The sequence below is a fragment of the Strix uralensis genome, chromosome 3 (genome assembly GCF_047716275.1).
Source record: "Strix uralensis isolate ZFMK-TIS-50842 chromosome 3, bStrUra1, whole genome shotgun sequence".
Classification (NCBI taxonomy): Eukaryota; Metazoa; Chordata; class Aves; order Strigiformes; family Strigidae; genus Strix; species Strix uralensis.
The window spans coordinates 79,037,641-79,057,629 of NC_133974.1; the positions used below are offsets into that span (position 1 = coordinate 79,037,641).

General features: G+C 36.7%; 1 protein-coding gene across 3 annotated transcripts in view; it reads right to left on the reverse strand.

The window, feature by feature from the left end:
* Positions 1 to 1,697: 1,697 nt before the first annotated feature.
* The window catches only part of PDE10A (phosphodiesterase 10A), a 382,017-nt gene continuing 363,725 nt past the window's right edge, over positions 1,698 to 19,989 (reverse strand). For all 3 annotated transcript variants that reach the window (XM_074863004.1, XM_074863003.1, XM_074863002.1), the window contains exons 18-22: positions 18,441 to 18,613; positions 16,350 to 16,461; positions 11,918 to 11,998; positions 7,814 to 7,902; positions 1,698 to 2,206 (exon numbers count right to left, since the gene is read on the reverse strand). In XM_074863004.1, coding sequence (XP_074719105.1) covers positions 2,089 to 2,206; positions 7,814 to 7,902; positions 11,918 to 11,998; positions 16,350 to 16,461; positions 18,441 to 18,613 — 573 coding nt within the window. In that variant the 3' untranslated portion in view covers positions 1,698 to 2,088. The remainder of the gene's footprint in view (positions 2,207 to 7,813; positions 7,903 to 11,917; positions 11,999 to 16,349; positions 16,462 to 18,440; positions 18,614 to 19,989) is intronic.

A 19,989-nucleotide genomic window follows, 5' to 3' on the forward strand; every position in this document is an offset into this window, starting at 1 on the left:
CAGATGAAAAGTTGCATCTGCATGATTTAGTTAAAACAGAACTGCTAAGGAGTAAAGCAGAGGACACAGCATGAGATTCTATTCATTCTACTTTGGTGTAATTGTTTCCTGCTGGTTTTTTGTTTGTGGGTTTTGGTTTTTTTTTAATTCCAAAATAGTTTGCTATGGTTAACAATGAATTTCTGCACTTAAAATTGGTAAAGCAAACTGAAAAAAAATATGGGGCTGCTGCTAGGTAACCTGTATCATACAAATAAGAAAGCTTCATATTGAATTCTCAACCTCTGGGACATCTATGTACTGCAAAGGCTTAGGTGCATTTATCCATTATGCAATTATGTATCACATACTGTACACATGTACAGATACTGGTATGTGCTCGACCATAACAGAAGGCAAAACTCAAGAGTCCAAGTCATTTACATGAAACCCATAAGATGGCATGCTTATTAGAGCAATACAGCTCAACAGACATGAGATGGAAAAAGAGAACCTGTGTTCTGTCTTTAAGTCACTACTGTTATTTGTTGCAGTTACACAAATGGCCATGTTATCACGGAACCACTACAAGAGTGTATTGTCTGTGAAAAAGCATATAATGCAGTATAGGCTGTATGTGAAAGGTATGCAAAGACTGTTTTCACACAGTCAATATAAAGATTTTTTTCTCATTATTTTTAAGAGAAAGATGAAGGCAAACTAACTGTTGTTGAAACATACTCTGTACAATTGCACTAAATTTAAAAGAGTGGCATTAAATGTAAGGTCTTAAAAGTCTGCACATAAGTTTGTAAGGCTGAAGCCTAAGTCAGCACAGAACTGTAAACACAATATTTTAGAGTACTTTTCTTCAGTCAGCTATTCTTTCACTAAAAAAGGCAGTTTAAGCCTGGAAATTTTGCTGAACTAGGGGAAAAAGGCAAACAGACAAATGGGGAAGTTTCCTAATTTCACTCATTTTGGGATGGGGGAAAAGAGCAGTAGAAGACATGCAGTGTTACTGTGCAACACAAAAGCTAGTCAATACAAAAACATTTTTGATTTATTGTGATGGTACCACAATCGCTCTTATCAGACCTGACTCTTCTGACAAGGCTTTTGTTCCCAGCAGATAGCATACTTCAGGTATGTGTCTAATACCTTTTAAAATACAACTCAGCAGGTAGAAACAGAAATGATGACTTTACTTAATTGTGAGCTAGGCAAGGAAATCTTTGCTGTCACATTTAAATTTTAATCTGATACTTCTGCCACTACGGATACAAAAACTCCAACCTGAAATTCTCTCTCATAGCAGAGATAAATACTCAGTACTTCCAGTGTTTTAAAGGAGGAGTTTTCTAGGTTTATAAATCATTCTGAAGAACAAAGCACCATCACTAGTTCTTTCAACATTTGCCTTGTGAGTGACAGACAATTTGCATCACGATGCTTAATGAAGTACTTTAAAATTTCAACCTGAATGTTGGTTTTCCTTTAGTTTGCAGCAAGAGAATTCACTGTAACCTAAGCATGAATTATTGTCTCCAAGGATTCTGCTGGAGTTCAAACTGATTACAAGTAGATCACACATAAACATTCACAATAGCAATGGGTATATTGTTCTATTTATAGCCAAGAACTCCCAAGTGACACTGGTGTTAAAGCCAGCCACAGTACGGTATAATAAAAGTACCATTGAAACCCTTACTAGAAAGATACAATTTAGAAGTACCCCCTAAGATTTCCCCCCCTCCCCAGTCAGTTTTAAATTAAGGCCTCAGCAATGTAGCCTATGAGATAAGGCCAGTCTTTTATATTCACAAGTTGTAAGTTCTCTTTTGATAGCTGATTCCAAAACATCTGGGTTGTCGTTTTCCCTCTGTTCATATTGTGTCACTGGTGTAGGTCAGGAGATCGGCTGCCAGAGTCATTTAGCTGAGGTAACTCCATGGGTGTTACCTTCCTAGGCAGATCTGCTTCTCAGAATTTTGTAGCTTTTCTTTTTTCCTTTTTATTTTTTTTCCAAATAAAAATGAAACAAAACAAAAAACAACGCCCAAAACAAGAAGGGATGCTTTTCGGGTTAAAACAATCTGTTGCTGCTGTTCAGTCATCGATCTTCACAGGAAGTGAGTCTGATGTCCCAGGAGCAAGGGACTGGGAGGGAATCCATATAGAGGCTTCCTCACCTCTTGTTACTTTCTCCCACTGGCTGAGATTGTCCCTGGAGATGCAAAAAAGTCAGAGGTAAAGCACTGTTCATAACTTTACTAGGATTTCCTCTTAACAATACCATTTGCTGTACTATACTTAGAGATGTAGCTTTATGCTGTATATAAGTACGTGTATATCATCAAGCTTTTATCATCTTTACATTATGTCATCTTTCACCTTAAGTTATCCCATTTTGTAATTCTTGGCGGCTCGTATCTGTGTTCACTAGATATAAGTCTATGGCATACCTTCCTCCTGAAGCTAGAGACTAGAACCTGCTTCCATTAAAAATTTCTAGCCCTCACAGCTGTAGAGAAAACCCAGCTGTGACCTAATAGACACATGTCTGCAGAGATTCTGAAACAGCAGCCTGAAGACAAGTAGCCTTCTTCACTTTGGACTTCAGGGATTTTACCACAGCATCCTTTGGCCCTTTTCAAAACCACCAGACATCAGGACTTTTGCCAGGAAACTTCCTTCACTGGAAACCACAGAAGTGCATTAAGCTTTCTAAAACTCCTGCATATGGGCTGCCCACCAGTCTATAAAATGTTGTATGTCAACATCATAGTATCAATTTTCAGTTACTAATGTGGTGATCATACTATCAATCTACTACATTTAAAGAGTACCCCTTCATCAAGACAGAAATTTTTTTTAGCGTCTCACATTCTGGTCAACCCTCAAGCCCAAATTTTGGTTCACAAGCCATAAAATAATGGGAAGTTAAGCTGGTAATATTCTAATGATCTGAACGGACTACAGACCCGTGATCTTACTTGCTGTACACAGTAATACCAGTCCAGTGACTTGGAAGTCTGTGTTGATGATGTCCAATAGTGGACCATTCATGCAACCTATGGCCAAATCTAGCAGTCTTCAAATACGGAGAGAAAAGGGCAAGCTGTTTCAGTTTCATACTATCAGACATCTAGTTACTAAAACAACAGTTCTTAGAAGTCTTCAGTAAACAGGATGGTAAAAGTACTAAGGTCTTACATGCTATGTCATATTATTGTATTACATCAGAATTTATGTGGCAGAGCTCTTCTGATTTTTATGGCACAGCTTTGCTGAAACAGTTGATAAAACATCAAATAATGAGCTGAAAGCACAGAGAACGGGTAAGAAAAGAAAATGCTGCATTTTCTGGGGACGGGAGAAGGCAGGATCTATGGAGTCTACCGAAGAAAGCTGATGCCCCCTAGGGGAACACCTACACCATTGTCTGCAGACAGATGGAAACCTGCTCTGCCACTGCTCCAGGCCAGCTGGAAGTCATGAAGCCAGCGTTAACATGGCACTGAATCTCAGCTAATACATTCAGGCACTAAGGATTAGAAAAAACTGAACTGTCACTATTTCTAGGTCCCTTTCCTAAAACTGGGAAAGTAATGAGGAGAATTGCAGCCAAAATATTTTTAAATTATATCCATTTCATCAAGAATTGAGAGACCTGAAAGCACATGGAAAACTCTTTAAAATTATTTGGTCTGAAATAAAGGAAAAAATTAAATCACTTCACCTCATCCTTAAAATAAATATACTATCACAGATTTGCCACGTTGGTAGGCCCACTGAGTATGTGGGCTACAAAACACACATAGGACTTATTCTGAACACTAACACAGGTGGCTGGTAATTTTGATCTACGTAGAATGACAAGAGAGTATTTAAAAATGTGGACTAAATTACTGGACAAGAAAACCTTCTAGATTCTTAGCTGCTACCTTACCTCAGGGAAATCAGTGACTGATACTTCTTTTTTTTTTTTTTTAAAGGTGTCGATAATACAATTCATTTGCCTTTGTGCTCCAAGTGAAGTCCTGGCTCCTAAGTGTCTGGAATAAATTCTCAGAGACTCTCAAAATAAAAACCCTGATGCTGACATGCTGCCTTGGCTGCTTTTGCTGCTATTATTTGCAGCTGGTGTCTGTGTTCCAAAGAACTGAAGGATGCTCCAGCTTAAACACTGCGTTCCAAGAATGAGCACTGCTGGTGAAGGGGTGATATCAAAATTGGTTCTGTCAGCAGCTGAGGCAATACCAAACAGGAATGAGGCTGTATTCCTCTCATCACACTGAATAACAGTTACCCATCAAAAATAAAGGAAAAACACCAGTATAGTGCAAAATCAGCCATTTGAAATGCTCTGGAGTAACCTAAACCCTGCAATGACATGTATTTTAGTAATTGGGGAGTTTGAAGTTAGATCTGTATTCTTGATTTTGTACCCTGCATCTCAGAGTCTGAACTCTCAACACTTCCTCCTCAACCCCCTCAAGCAGACAGCAAAGGGTAATTGCAAGGCTAAGCTAAAACTATCAAACTGTTCCTCAAAAGACTGTGCCAGGGTGTGGATTTTCAGGAAGCTCTTTAGTCTTACAGAGATCTTAAACCCCATCCACACATCTATGCCCCAGTTCTGCATCAGTGCAATCTAAATTAAGGAATGCACAAGAGCGAGGTGGGGAGCTGTGTCTGTACAGAGCTGTGCCCAGTCTGGAGACTGTGCCAGTGTAGCTTTCGAAAGTATCAGTATTATATCTGTAATTGGAATTCCAACAAACAAACATAATTTCTAGAACACAAAGGTTCATATAATCTCTGCCAGGAGTCTGATTGCTTTTACTTCAGATATCACACCTTTTGCAGAGAAACCCACTCTTGAAAAAGATGTTCATGCTTGATCTTCAGAATCATGGAGAACCTTTTATCTAAGCCACATATGTATGTGGGTGCTTGATACTCTACAATTCAACTTTAAATCCACTCAGCTGAGTACTGAAAGATGGACCATCGACTATTACAAGCCACTTTTGCAAATAAGCCTCATTTGGATATCCATGTGGCTAGAAATCAAAAGATATGGGCCTTTCCAAAACCCTCTCCTGAAGAAGATGCTGTGCAGTCTGAAGCACTCAACCTAGCCTCTCTAAGCCTCAGTTCCCATTAAGTGGAATAACAATGCTAACTTCTTACCAAAGGTACTGGCAGGCTTATGCAAATGGTTCTACATTTTTAAGACTTCCCATTTGATTGTACTAGTAGCAGAACTTTCCTGACATCCAGTGCTGAGGTTACTTTATTAATCATATAGACTCTGCAAGACATTTTCACGTTAAAAGCATATAGATACTGATTTGGGGAGTAAAAGTACACCCACATGTTGTCAAATTAATAATACAAAAGAAAGAAAAAATTTCATATATATATAAAAAGTAGTTTGACAGTATTACCTTGAGTAGAAACAAGTAACTGGAAACACTCGTAGTATTACTGCCTTTCTAATGGTGGGTATAATAGTTGCTATTTAGTCCATGTAAACAGTATAAAACTCTTTCTGTCTGAAAACATGGTTATGAAAAGCACAATCTGTGTTCCAGTTACATGGATCGAATAACTGACCATTTAGCTTTCAGTCATCAACACAGCTTAAGCAACATGCCTTCAAGCAACAGTTACACAGAGAGAGAAGTTAAAAATTCCAAGATCTCAGACTACTTCTCAGTAAAGCAGTTGGATGACTCATGACCTTGTAAAGACTGAAAGGATTACAAGCAGTTCTGTAGTTTAATTCATGTTCTCTGATTTCACACTGAAAGCAACTCTTCCATATTTGTGAGACTACACATTATTCAATTATCTATGATCAAACTATCAACACTTCTATATTAGGTCAACACAGCTCAGGGAGTACACATTCCTACCCCATATTGTAACTCCAAAATTCAAAACAGGATTTGGACTTTGATACCCTTATGATAGTAAGACACTCCACAGCGTTTTGAAACCAGAGAAGAATTTAATGCTTTGTTGTAACTGATGGAACCACGGAAATATGCACTTACAAATACTTCCACATTACTCAATTTAGGACAAAAAAATCACTGCCTATTGTTTACCAGACACTGTTACTTTCTAAGGACGAAAGACACTACTATAAGGATCACCTAGCTGGACTGCATAGAGGAGACAAGCCTTGGCAATTTCATCACAGTAACTGTGCCTCAGACCTGTATCCCTTTTACCTCTCTTTTAAAAAGTATATCTAGCCTTGGTTTAAGATCTTCAACTAGCATTACTCCAAATGCTAAAAAAGACATTCACCATATTCCTCGTTTGAACCTTTGGGCTTCAAATAGTCTTTACCTGCTAAACTAATGAGCTTTGTCTAATCAGAAAACATACTATGGAGACAGTTACAGATTTTGATAAAGATATTATCTTGGATAAACTAAATACATTATGTCAGATTTTTTAGTCTCTCACTACTAAGATGTCAAAACATTCTTTAAGTTCTTAATCTTCTCCTAATTTCTAGTGTCTTTATCTACTCTTCTTAAAGCACAGGTGCTAAACAGGATTCCAGTTGTAGCCCCATTAGTGTAATAACTACAGAGGTATTGTCTCTAATCCTACTTAGTATTCCCTCCATATCTATCTAAGGGTTGCACATCCATGCCCACCAGTGGGACCTTAGAGGCAGCTGACTATTGACGATGGCTCCTAGATGCTCACTGGTTTTTGTATGATACTCCTCTGTCTCACTGGTACAGACCTACATATTCTTCTCATAGCTATATGAAATAGCGTTTGGGTGCAATTTAAATTATTTTGCTAACCACTATGTTAAATTTCATGGCATTGTATATAGTGGGCACCGTTCTGTTACTTCACATGGATCATTTAGTGCACGAGATCAGGCAAGTGACAGAGTAGGTAGATATGCCATACAGAACAAAGAAAAAGTTCAATGCAAGCTAGAATTTAAGAACCAGAAGAGAAAAAAAAAAAAAAAATTATGAGAGAGGTGCTAGTAAGAGCATAGAAAAACAGGCCTCTTTTCCCTGGATGTGACTAAAGATTGCTGGCATTTTATGAACCAACTGTTTTTCTTTAGAGAATAGTAACTTGAAAATGGAACATTTTCATGAAGCATACTGGTGTCAACAGAAGTTTTGTCAGGAAAGATTGCTAAGGTCCAGGATATAATTATTGGACAGAACAACCTACAAAGAGATCCACCATCATTCCAGGGTAGAAGCAGCCAATTGGTTAAGGACCCTCTCCTCTCCTCCAGAAGATCCCAAGCTACATCCCAACTGACTGATAGGACATTTGCCTCTCCCACGTCCTAGTGGTACTACCCTTATGCTCCTAGTTACTGAATATTCCAGGGATCTTTCTTTTCCTGCTTTTTAATAAAAATGTTCTGACATGAAATGAAACTACATGCCAAAACCACATTTTTTTAATGAAACTGAATTCTAGCCAATCTTAGTTGTGAGAACCACGCTGAAGTAAAAAGGACACAGTGAAATTGTACTGAACCAGCCTAGATAGGTATACATAAGCACTGAACCTGTTTCTCTCCAAATGCTTTTAGCATCAAACACATTTTAATCAGCTGTGTCTGCAGATCTGCATTGGATAGTCCCAGACAGTAGTTATTGCCTCTGGGTTTCTGCATAGATTAATGCGAGATGTGTATCCCTGTTTATCTGCATGTAAATTCTAAAATTAAAAGTCTATATTTCCAGACAAACTTGCAAAGCATGTTTGCTTTTTCTTTAACCAAGCTACATGCTATGCAAAAACTTGCATATTTACTCACCTGCATGCTCGGAGTAGTGGCCCAGTTGGAGGAAAGATCTGTGCAAGTGTGGTGTAACATGGGATGGCTACAGCATTGTAGAACCCAATCTGTGAAAAACAACAATGAAAAAGAATAGTTAAATGTTGCCAAACTACAACACTGAAAGTTAACAGCCAACTAGCTCAAAGCTGTTGACTACTTACCTAATTACCATTTACATTAGTACTTCATACTTCTGCATCTCCTCTTAATATTCAAAAGCTTTAAAATGAAGCACTAACAGTGAAGTCTCTGGCAATTACAAGTTGCTTACATGCCTCTCTTTTATGACTAATATGACTGCTTTTATTATCCAATTGATTCGTTCAGGATCTGTCTGGCTTTTTGTGTCAGCAGTGGCAGGAAATAGGTGCTGATGGCAGAGCCATTTCTGCAAATATTATTCTTGTGATGATATTTAAAAAAAAAAAAAAATGAAGTTGTGCAGCGTTGCCAAAATATGGTTAGATTCTGGATTGTTCTGATGTCCTCCAGAGTATTTATTCCATAGCTCAATTTATTTGAGATGCTAGGGGCTTTGCACCTTTGGAAAGTTTCTAAAAGGTGTGCACTGTGATCAGTAACTGGTTTGCAATTTGTTTTCTTGTATGTGGTCCAGTGATACATTTTTACCATTATAAATCTATTTCGAGAACATCAAATGAGTACCTCTTTAATGATATCTGATTCATGCAGGCTTAGGGGCTTATGACAGCTACCATGTCACAGCTCAATTGTCATGACACAAGGAAATTTTTAGAAAATGCTATTTAAATATTAGCAAGGATGACAGGTTAAATTCAGATCCATTATAACATCACTCATTTATCCCAGACTCTCATGATAGTTACAGTAGCACACTGTGATCCCTTTCTCTGGGCAGAGTTTTTAAATGCCTTTTAGTGAAATACCATGTATTGTACTGTGACCAAAGCATTTGATAATAAGTCTCTTTTTAGCAGCCTAAACATTGGCCCTTATTCAGAAATTGAAGAGCAACTCTTGCCCTCACCTCCCTCAATACAAAGATTCCTCCAATACTGATGTGGAGGAAATCCATTCCATTCCACAAATTCATTCTGTACTATAAAAAAAAAAAAAAAAAAAAAAAAAGAGATACATTTTCTGACCTGAGAACCCAACAGTCTGAGTTGAAGTAATCATGATGTAACCAATAGAAAGAAACTGCAGCTAGTGAGAAGGCAAGGCTGCACACAGGTGTGATGTCTGCCATCAATAAAAAGATTGCTATTTTGCATAGTGCACTGTTTTCTTCCTATGTGTTTTTTCTTGTTGGCTCTTTTTCTTGTTTGTTTATTTTTAATGGGGACTATTTTATTTCACTGAAAAACAGAATATTACTCCATAGTTATCAAAAATTAAAATGGGACCTACAGTCACACTGTAGACCCTCTGGCTCAATGAGAAGTGTGTTGTCACTGCAAAACATAACAGATTTCAACCAAACTAAGTTCATCTGCAATATATTCTGAACAACCTTCTCTTTGGAACCCCAGTATTCAGAATAAAATGTGTCTTTTAAGGTCCTGAAAACTTTTAAGTTGAAATGCACATCAATCAAGGAGGAAAAACCCTAGAAGGCTCAATGGATTTAAGTTTTGAATAAAGCCAGCTAATTAAAAACGTTCCTTTGAGAGAGTTTCCATTTCTGACTGAGAGCAAACTCACACAAATCCCTTTTGTAAAAGGTCTGGATTATCCAAATCAATGATTCCAGATTTATTTTTATGTTGCTGTGGCTAGACAGAAATCCTAGAGTTGACTTGGGTACAAGCAAACTATTGAAGTCACTGCAGGAAACGCAGCGTATATATATCTTAAAGATGCATAAGCAAGAGGAACTGGCAAATATCTTTTGTTTTGGAAATAAATTGTTCCTGGCTCTTTAACCGTGCATCCTAAACATACTGCTAGCTTTAAGAGATGGATCTTTAACGTTTTGACCGAAGTAAGAAATCTCCCTTAACATTTTAATCCTTGGTGCGTAAATTTTTTATTTTCAACTTGAAAACTGTATTTCTGGGATAAGCTTTGAATGGCGGAAGCACATGAACTGTTCCTTCTCTCTCCCTTCATTACTCAGGCTGGCTTGACTTGCTTATTAAAAGGACTTTCAGGTTACTGCATAGTTTTGGCATTGCTATTTTCTTCACAGGTTCCAAAAGCAGGAGCAGAAAAGAAGGTGGTGGGATCCTTGCTGAGTTAGGAACAAACCCTCAGTGCAGGCTCCACAGTAAGAAGACACCAGACTCAGAGACCATACATGAGTTGTGCTGCAAAGGGTGTAAAGCACAACAGAGACCAACTGATCCAGCCATCCAAGTGAGAGGAAGAGCTAAGTACAAGCTGTTCTCATCAAAGATGAGTACTTGAGGCGGAAGTCGGTTTTGTCAGAGATTACATGTTTATACAAATCCTCATTTCCTAAACATCGTCATTTAAACAAGGTATTAATTCTTTAATTAAAATCCACATAAAAATACTCATTAATGCTTTTTGTTAGGGACCAAGGAATTGGATGATAATGCTTTATTAAATTCTTCAGTGTCTACATAAATATAGGAATGGTTACTTTCACAGGATTATATATGTCCTAAATCTCACATTTTGCTGTAACACTGTTGTAAGATAGAGCAGCTACAACTATACTACTGAAGTTGGCTTTTAACATCTGATTTTGCTTAATATTTTACTGTTAAACTATTAAGAAGCATGAAATAGAGCACAAAGTAAAAAAGAACTTGATGAAGACAGTACCTGGAACAATTGTGACTGTGTTTTAAAGAGGAAAAAAAAAAAGCTTATTTTTTAGATCTGTGCTTTCACCTCATTAATATTTTTTTCACAAATGCCAAGATGACTACATACCATAATACCCTGTACTTTTCAAGATGTCCAAAGATAACTAATATAGTGTGGGGGAAAATAAATCAAATGCAGAAAAACGTTCCTGCTTTTTTTAGGTTTATACTAAACATACAGATTCAGTAAATTAACTGCTAATCCCTACTATAATAAGGGTAATAGTTTTCATGCTAAAATATGATAAAGCATATGGAGTAAAGTGTCAGAATATAGAAATTTCCATAGTCTTGCTTACCAAGTAATTAATCTATAGTCATTTTGTGACACTTTGTCATTTCTAAATTATTTTAATTATTGTTCATTTCAGAGTTCATGAAATGCTTTGTGAGTGTTAACTACTGACAATTAAAGCATCAGATACCACTGAAATAAAAAAAACCCTTATACATATATGTATATGTATGGACAATGGACAACTTAAATTTATTTTGCTCTGCTCAGATAATCAAAGGACAAGTTACCTTTTTCATTTACCCAAAAAAGTTAGTTCAAAGACCTTTTTTTCCCCTCAAATTTATGTTTACAAAATACTAATTTTCCCAAGGGAAAGCATAAAAAAAAAATCAGTCATTTCTGCACATTTGTGCACAGGAAAATCAGTACCCAAAGACTATGAAACACAGAATACTGAGGCTCTTGGAAATACACTCTTTACTGCTTATCCTTAAGAAACTCTTCACTTTTTTTTTTTTTTTTTTTAATTTTAGGAATGACAGAAAGCAGTGTTTGCAGTTATCCAAAAACCTAATGAAGAAGTATTGGTATAAAATCACAAATATTTTGAAATCTTAATCTGAATATTTTAACCAGGAACAGGTGACGAAGTTCATCTTGCATTCAGGACAAAACAGCAAAACCTTTTAGCTAAGGGCTGAAGCAACCACTGACTAAGTTGAAAACATGTTATTGACACCTCTCGAAATCATAGGTGATTGTGGTTTTAGCTAGAGTTACAAGTACAAAGAATGGAACAAGTAACAACAGCAAAGAGCACACTGTCATTTAAGAAAACATTTGAAAACAAGTTTCCCACTGCTACTTAAAAAAGTTAACCCTGTTTTGCGTGCAGAACATAAAATTCAACAGCCCACATACCCTAATGTCAAATGCAACATTCACTAATATGTAAAATGTTTTTTTCCATACATGTTTTATTAACACTATAAACATGTATCATTTTACTGATTGAGTTCATACCTGACCCTGAGGGACTTCATCTTTCTTGTCTCTGTCCATCATAGGAATAGGTTGAATACCCGTTTTCTTCATTTCATCACCCTGGAGAAAGGCAGAGGAGAGATTAGGAAAACAAAAATCAAGACTACTGAGATCTGAATTAATTTCCATCTTCTATTGTATGTCAGTCTAAAAATCCAGAAGTTAAAATAATGTATAGTGCCTCTCTAAGGCAAACTCACAAAACTGCGTAAGGAGGGGCTCATTTTGTACGTTCACCTAAATGATAATGTAAACAGCAGATGCTGGAAATGAAGTTTTTGAATCAATGTACACACATTTTCCTTGTTTCCGAGGGCATCTCCATAATGAAAAGCAACTGGAAGAATAAAACCAAAGAAAGCAGTTCATTCTATTCTGTTCTATTCATAGTTAGTCTCATCTTTCAAAACATTACCCATTTAAAGCACTATAATAAAATGACCAGTAGAATACAACTCACCCATCCAAGGAAAAGCTGAATTTACAATGTGCCCTCTTTGTCAACAATCCAATCTTTATGACCATGCTGCTTTGAAGAAGCTGCCTGTCAAACAGCCTTCTTTAAGTACGTTATTCCTCTGCATTCATAAGAGGAATGCTGGGAATGATGCAGGATATCCAAAGACCAGATATATGTAATGTACAAGAGAAAACTGTCTCCTTATATTCCACACACTACCAGAAGAGCAGCCAAAACATATTTCTGAGCACTATACTGGGCCTGAGCAAAATTACTTCTCAAAAACCCGTAAGTAGCTGGCTACTTTCTGTAACAAATTGAAGTCTTCCAATAGTCTTATGTCTCAACTGCATTGCAAACCACCACGGATGTTTAATCTTAAGGTTATAAAGGCAACTACAGCTGTAGCATTGGTTTGCGTGGTGAGGTTTTGGTAGCGGGAGCCTACAGGGTTGAAGCTTCCCCCATGTCCAACAGAGCCAGTGTCAGCACTATGAGGGGCTGCTACGGGGAAAGTTAACTCCATCCCAGCCCGACCCAATACATCTTAGTTAGGGAGAAAGTTTATGCAGGAATATTTATGCAGGAATATACTTATAGAATATTTGCTTGTTTGTGTCCCTTAATGTGAGATTCAGCTCACAGAGGTTTAGCTATCTGAAAGCTTGGGACGTTCCCTAAATCTGCGTTCTATTTTTCTGCTACAGTTAGTGAAGGCATCTCCAGAAGACAATTTATTATACCTTTCTCATAAGATTTTATCAAGCTACATTTCAAGTGCCAACATGCCCTTTCAAAGGAGGATTTTGGAACTTTTACTCAAGGAGAAGTTTGCAATAAAACAAATTGATTCTGGTCTGAGCAGAGCATCTTTCTGCTTGACTGCCTTGCAACTAACTGAGTGGATGGAGGCTTCTGGAAGTCAATTCCCTCTTGCATATGTGGCCTCATCACCTATTAACTATGGATCCTGGTCAATTAACAAAAAAGAGATGTAACCAGGAAGCTATTTTTGAATCGGTGTCTGTAATATTCTCTCATATCACATATTTCTTTCTCCAAGTAGTTAGAGAGGCTAGAATCATCAAATCTAGTCTCTTTTAGACATTTTACTGATGAAAGAAACAAAAGGAAAGGCCTCTTTCCTCAGCTAATAAAAAAAAAAGATGCCTGTAATAATTCCAAGCAGAGAAATTCAGTGGATTGTTATTTAGGAACTGTAAGCAAATTTTGGTTTTATGTGCCCCCAGTAAATAATATTTAATTTTTTTCCATTTGCTTCAACTACTACAATTGATTGATCCAGGACTGTCTGCAGCTACCATAGTCTCAGTGATAAGAACCTCAACGCTAAATCATTTAGTATCATATGATTTTAAGCATTTCGATTAACATAACATCAAGCGCTTGAGAGACATTCAAAGTCAGAGCTTTGAGGAAGCTGTCCAGCCTCTGACTGATTATGCCAAAACTGAACAAAGCTCAGATTTATGTTCACCATTTCACCTTGCAAGAAAAAGATAAGAGAGTCACAGAATGGTTTGGGTTGGAAGGGACCTCTTGGCACAATTCAATCCATCCCACACACCTATGCCAGCAGGATCAGCTAGAACAGGTGATCCAGGTGGTCCAGTCAGGTTTTGAATATCTCCAGTGATCAAGACTCCACAACTTCTCTGGGCAACCTGTGCCACTGGTTGATCAGTATTACGTCTAGATGGAATGCATGCACTAGAAACACAAGTGGTTTCTTGCGTTCAAGTATGTGTGAACACATATGATACACTGTTGTAAAAAATGCTGCTTTTATCCTCATAGTTGTGATCATGATCAGATAGGTAAAGTTGAAATTTTAAGCAAAGAAGTTTATAGCCATACTGCAAGTATGGCTATAAGTGGCTTATAATAAGTCTCTTAAAAATACTGCAGAAAGGGTTTAACAACTACCTAGTGTCTCATATCTCCCCCCCAAAAAAATCACAGCAGACAAATCTTATACAGTCTTGTAATCCTATATAATTGATCAGCAAATGTATTAATTTGCTTGAGTTGTAGCACTGTGGGAGAGCTTCATGCTGAAGTGATATCAAGGTAAATCTTAGCTGAAAACATTAGCTATATTGGGCTTCCTTCAATGAAAAACAATCAGTGTGGCATACCACAAAATTGCTGCAACCTCTTCTGCAGTTATTGTTTTAGTTAATGATTACACAAAGAAGAAATACTATAAAAATGTTCTGATTAAATCATTCAACTTATTAAGATATGAACCCAATTACTAATTAGAAGCAACATTCTATCCTACCTTTAGAACTGTAACATAACCATTCAAGAGTTAACATTTTTTCCCAATTAAGTATCAGTTTGTTCAGTGAAACACAATCTAAAATTTCTATTGGTTTAGCTTTCTCAGGATTTTCTCTATATCTGCCTCCAGTTTTCCAATTTCTAGAAGGGTTTAGACCTGTGTCTGGATTTGTCAGCCATCCTGACTGGATCACAACATACCCAATTTCTGCCATGTATCAATTGACCTCTTCTTAATGAGGATTCAGTAAAACACCAGTTACAGAATTCAATTTCTGGCAATAACTTCTAATTTAGTTCTGCTCCATGAAGTAGCAATATAACAAGATCTACCTTTATTAACTCATTCTTGGATTACAAAACAGGTTAAAGTCTGGGCAGGCTCAATTATGTCCATAATTCCATCTTCACTATTTTTGAGTTGGAAAAATCAGTTTGATCCTTCCTTCTCCACGGAGTTCACAAGATTTGCATTAAAAAGTCTCTTTGCTTGTAAGCAAAGGAGTATATAATCAGTGAGGCACATCAACATTATACCTCCATTATGTCACTCATAAGAACACTTTCCAGTGCTGACATTTTAGAAAGTGAGTACTGAACTAGATCTTTGACCTTATACACTGCATTTTTCAAATATTTTATTGCAGTCTGAGCTGTTCATAATTAAGAGAATGAGAACATGTAAATATAAAGAACACCCACAAGTCATGCACATCTTGAATTTCATAATGAACATGCAACAGGCAGGACAACAATCTCCACACTATATGCATGCTACATCAACTCTGTGGGTCTGATTTCCATTTTACACCTGTGTAAAACAGAAATAAGCCCACTGAATTCTGCAGACTCCCACGGGGCACATAACAGAAAAGAACAACACTTTATGATACACATGTGTAACAGCAGTTCTGAAAATACAGCATATCTTCTAAAACTGCATAATTCAACTCTACGCAGCACCTTCAGAATTTATTCCTTATCCCTCAAGTAGTCACTTGCACTTTAAGAATTAAACCGTTAGAACATTTACTCAGCATAAGACACATGAGAGATTGCATCTTTATTTATGGACGTGATTACATTAGCCTGGCTCAATGCCTTGTTTCAATTCTCAGTACACCTTATCTGTGGAGTAACTTTCAGTTAAAAATCATCTCTCTCTGAGACCTAGTTGTTGAGTTGGCTCACAAAGAAGATTCAAATATGGGATGGATCAGAACAATTTTAAGGTTTGTCATATTTGCTTTAGCATTTCCTGGACTCATACTACAGCTTTATAAGTGTGTTTCAAGGCAGCTGACCTGGAAGCTGGTTTCATATTTTGGTTTTCTAGAATACAAATACAACCTTCACAAAACTTACAGATTTTATTCTGTATTCTGTTGCTTGGTCACTTTATGTTAGGACATACTTTCTAAATTCATCTTTAACAGAGAGAAAAAACACTGCCTGAAAATAAGGAAACTAACTTAGGTCTTTAAATAGCTTTGGATTAAACAACAAAACACATGCATGCACCAATGAACAGTCTTTAAAACAAGCATGTTAAGATATCGATTGAAAAATACTTATGGTTGTTTTTTCCTTCCTGGATACTTACATTTATAAAGAAAAGAGAGTAAACAAAAGAAATGCACATACCTCAGCCCAGAACTCCGCATATATATCATTAGCTGTCAGTCTGGTAACTGGCCACAACTTTGTTACAGAACACAAATCACAAGCTGTCATCATCAGACCAATCACTCTATCTCTAAAATAAAATTACATTAAATTGTAGAATTAATGATTGCACTACAAAGTTTTTATCTGCCCTTCCTCGGCTCAATCAGCAGTAAATATACTACAAAATTTCTCCCACCTTGCTTGTTTCTTCCTTACTTGTTTACGATTCATTGGTAAGGCATCACACAAATTGTGTATTATATTCCCTGTAGTATTCCCCTGGTAGCACTGACTGCAACCAGAGTTCACTAAGTATTCTCTGTACAGTCACATTCATAGAAAACTACACAAGAATGCCTGCATGTTAAAACACTTATGTGCCCCTCCTTAATTTTCTGAAAATACAGTACAGTCTATAAAAAGAAAGATGGCATATCCTGTGGCTGTATTTCTGTTCTTCAAAGAGAGAGGAACACATGCTCCAAAAAGAGGAAAAACTACTTTTGAATCTTTCTCAAGGTAGTCTGTCATTGCTTTGTTGGAATGAATTCTAACGCTGACAGAACAAGAATCCTACACGTAACTGTCCTGCACACTAACAAGCCTGGTCACATAATAACTGAACAGGAGGATTATAATCTTTATTAGAATAAGGCACACACAAAAAAAATCTTATTTAAACACCTTTATAGCACTCATCTACTACTCAAATGTATGGTTTATGAATCTAAGTTTTAGAAAGATAACAGGCAAATTAATGAAATCATGTGTTTTCCACCCAATGGAGAAGGTGACACTTAAGGACACCTGCACATTTGTTAATAATGCCTGTTACATGAAAAAAGCACACAACTTTCTAACTTGCATGCCAGTGTGATGCAGTCATTAAAACTGTGCCAGAAGACAAAAATATCAGGGAAAATACAAAAATGGACAATATAATCAATAGATAAATGGCAAAGTGCAATTCCCCTGAGTTAAGAAAGAGGATTCATCAGCCACGTAAGGGCCAAATTTGGCATTCCTTTGTATGTACAGATACCAACTAGAAGTCTTGGATTCTTTAGCCACATTACAAACTGATGTCATATCTTCAGACATGTGGCTTTACACTGAAAATGCTCTCAGGGCAGGTAAGAAAACAAAATATAAACGCAATAGAATATTCAACCACAAACTAAATAGTTGTGATCCTATCTAAATTTTATAAACCCTACATTCAAGGTTTCTGGTAAATTTCATTCTGAGATTATCAGGAGCTAGAATATCTTTGTCTTTTTAAGATGTTGAGCTTTATTCAGGTCTGATAAGCTTCAGTTCCATACTGGGAAATAAGTTTTTAAAAACTGTCCTTCCTACAGTGCTGTAATAATTTATTCAAAACTACTGACAAAAACCTGTAAAACTCCTCAGAAAGACGACCCAAGTACCAAAGTCCCTTTTGAAAATAAATCAGAATCATGACTCAGTATTTTCCCGTATCACCTCTCTAATTTTTCCCTGCATTAGACTAATGACAGGATCCACCTTCCATTAAAGAACCTCTGAAGGGCTGCATGAGCACTTCAATGAAGCCTGTTACTAGACACATCTCTAATCCAGGGTGCATTATGTTTTGGTTAGACAGAGTCATGTATTTATGAATATGAATATATGCACTTGTATATTTTTAAAACTTAGAGCTCTCTTAATTCACAAAGGTCGAGATCTGACCAGAATTCTTTCCAAAAGAAGCATGTTGACAGAATAATAAAAATACTGAGATAAAAATAAAACTAAGTAATTATTGCACTATTCCTTTTTTCCCCCACCACCTAACTGACTGTGCACTAAGTTTCCTCTGCAGGTGATCTCTCACTGAACTGCGCAGATGACAACCAAAGGCAGTGGCATGCAAATATAAAATACTGGAAACTCCTGTTACATACTTGGAGTTTTACATACAGCTGGTCTTAGAAATCTAATATAGAAGATAATTACTGTGTACACAGAAATGCTTTTCAAAAAATAAGGTTTTTCTTTCTATGACTACTGCCATAGTGAACTAATACTGGCTTGCTGCTTTACCTGTGTGCTTGGTTCTTAAGGTTTAATGCTCCTGTCTGATGCAGCTCTTCAAGCTGTTTTCTATTTCCAAAATACAGGGCGAGGTCTGTGGCAATGATGGCTTTCCGGATGATCTCAAGTACTTGCTCATATTCACTGGAACTCAGATTGGAGAAGACATTGTGCCCTTCCAGCTATGAAAAAGTAAAAAACCAATAAAAAGCACAAGCTCTAATTCTGAGATGACTTCAGTCTTTACTTCACAAGACAGATTACAATGGTTTACAGACCAATGACAATTTCTGTTGCAAATTCAAATGCTGACAGTCTGAAATTCCCATTTTTATCTTTCCTTTTAAATACTGTCAAGAAACCTATGACTAAGCCACTGATTTGGTTTTGGGACTGTTCCTTCTGAAGCCTAAAGGTATTAATAGAGAAAAATGGTAGCTTTTTCTTCTCTGATTTATAAACACTATAGACACAGCACTGCCAGACAGTATTAGCTTGGGAACTTGTGATTCAATCCTGATCCAGAGTACTACATCGCCAAGTCAGTAAACTGAGTGTCTGATTCACTCTGAAGTACAATTTTGCAAAACACATGATATGGACAAGGACATATCCAAGTTAAAGTACCAAAATAATTTTGTTTTCATAGTGTTCCAAATGAAATGTGCCTGAAATTGCTGCATTTACTCATGCAATTTTCTCTATAGAAATAAAGTTAATTACAGTGTTTTAATGTATATGAACATTTAGGGGAAAAGCTGCTTTGTTCAACCATGAGTTGACTGACTCATGAGCTAAAGACAGTGGTTTTCACTATGGAGGTTCTGGCAACATGCCACTGTTATCTCTTTTCAATTTCCACTATGTATTATTGCTCATTTAACTGACAATATCCATATACTGTGATCACTCATGAAACTATATCACATTCTGAAAAGTCAACATGATTCACTATGTCTAAGATTTGGAAAACAACCTGTCAGAAGTCTTCCAGCTGTGGAGAGGGATCAGAGAAAAATAAGAAAGAATGAGCCAGCCATGTCAAGGTGTGCACATTCACAAATAGAAAATATTATTAAAATATATCAAATGCAGATGTGTTTTGACATTTAATTGGCATCTGGGCTGAAGCTCATGAAAAGTTTCCCCGACTTTTGTCAAGCATTTACATAATTTGTTCAAAATAGATCCTCCATGGTACAAATACGATTGGTTTCTCTCACCATCCGGAACGTAAACACCATTTTCTAACATTTTCACTTGGACAAGTAGACTTATTGTGAATAATGAATAGAAAATACAATCTGTCTATGTCTCAATGCTCCTTTGACAGACTCCTAAATCACAGAACATGATGTTTAAAAAAAAAAAAGTTCAGAACATTTTAACCCATCATCAACACTTTGGGAGCAGGAAATGACTACTACCAGTTTTCATGATTTAGAGTTTTGGGGATCCCTCCCAATCTTGCTGCCTAATGCATGAGAGCAGCCTATTTGTCCTAATATTAAAATTATTCTAGATTCTATTGTTTAGGCTTTAGAAGCTGCACTATCAG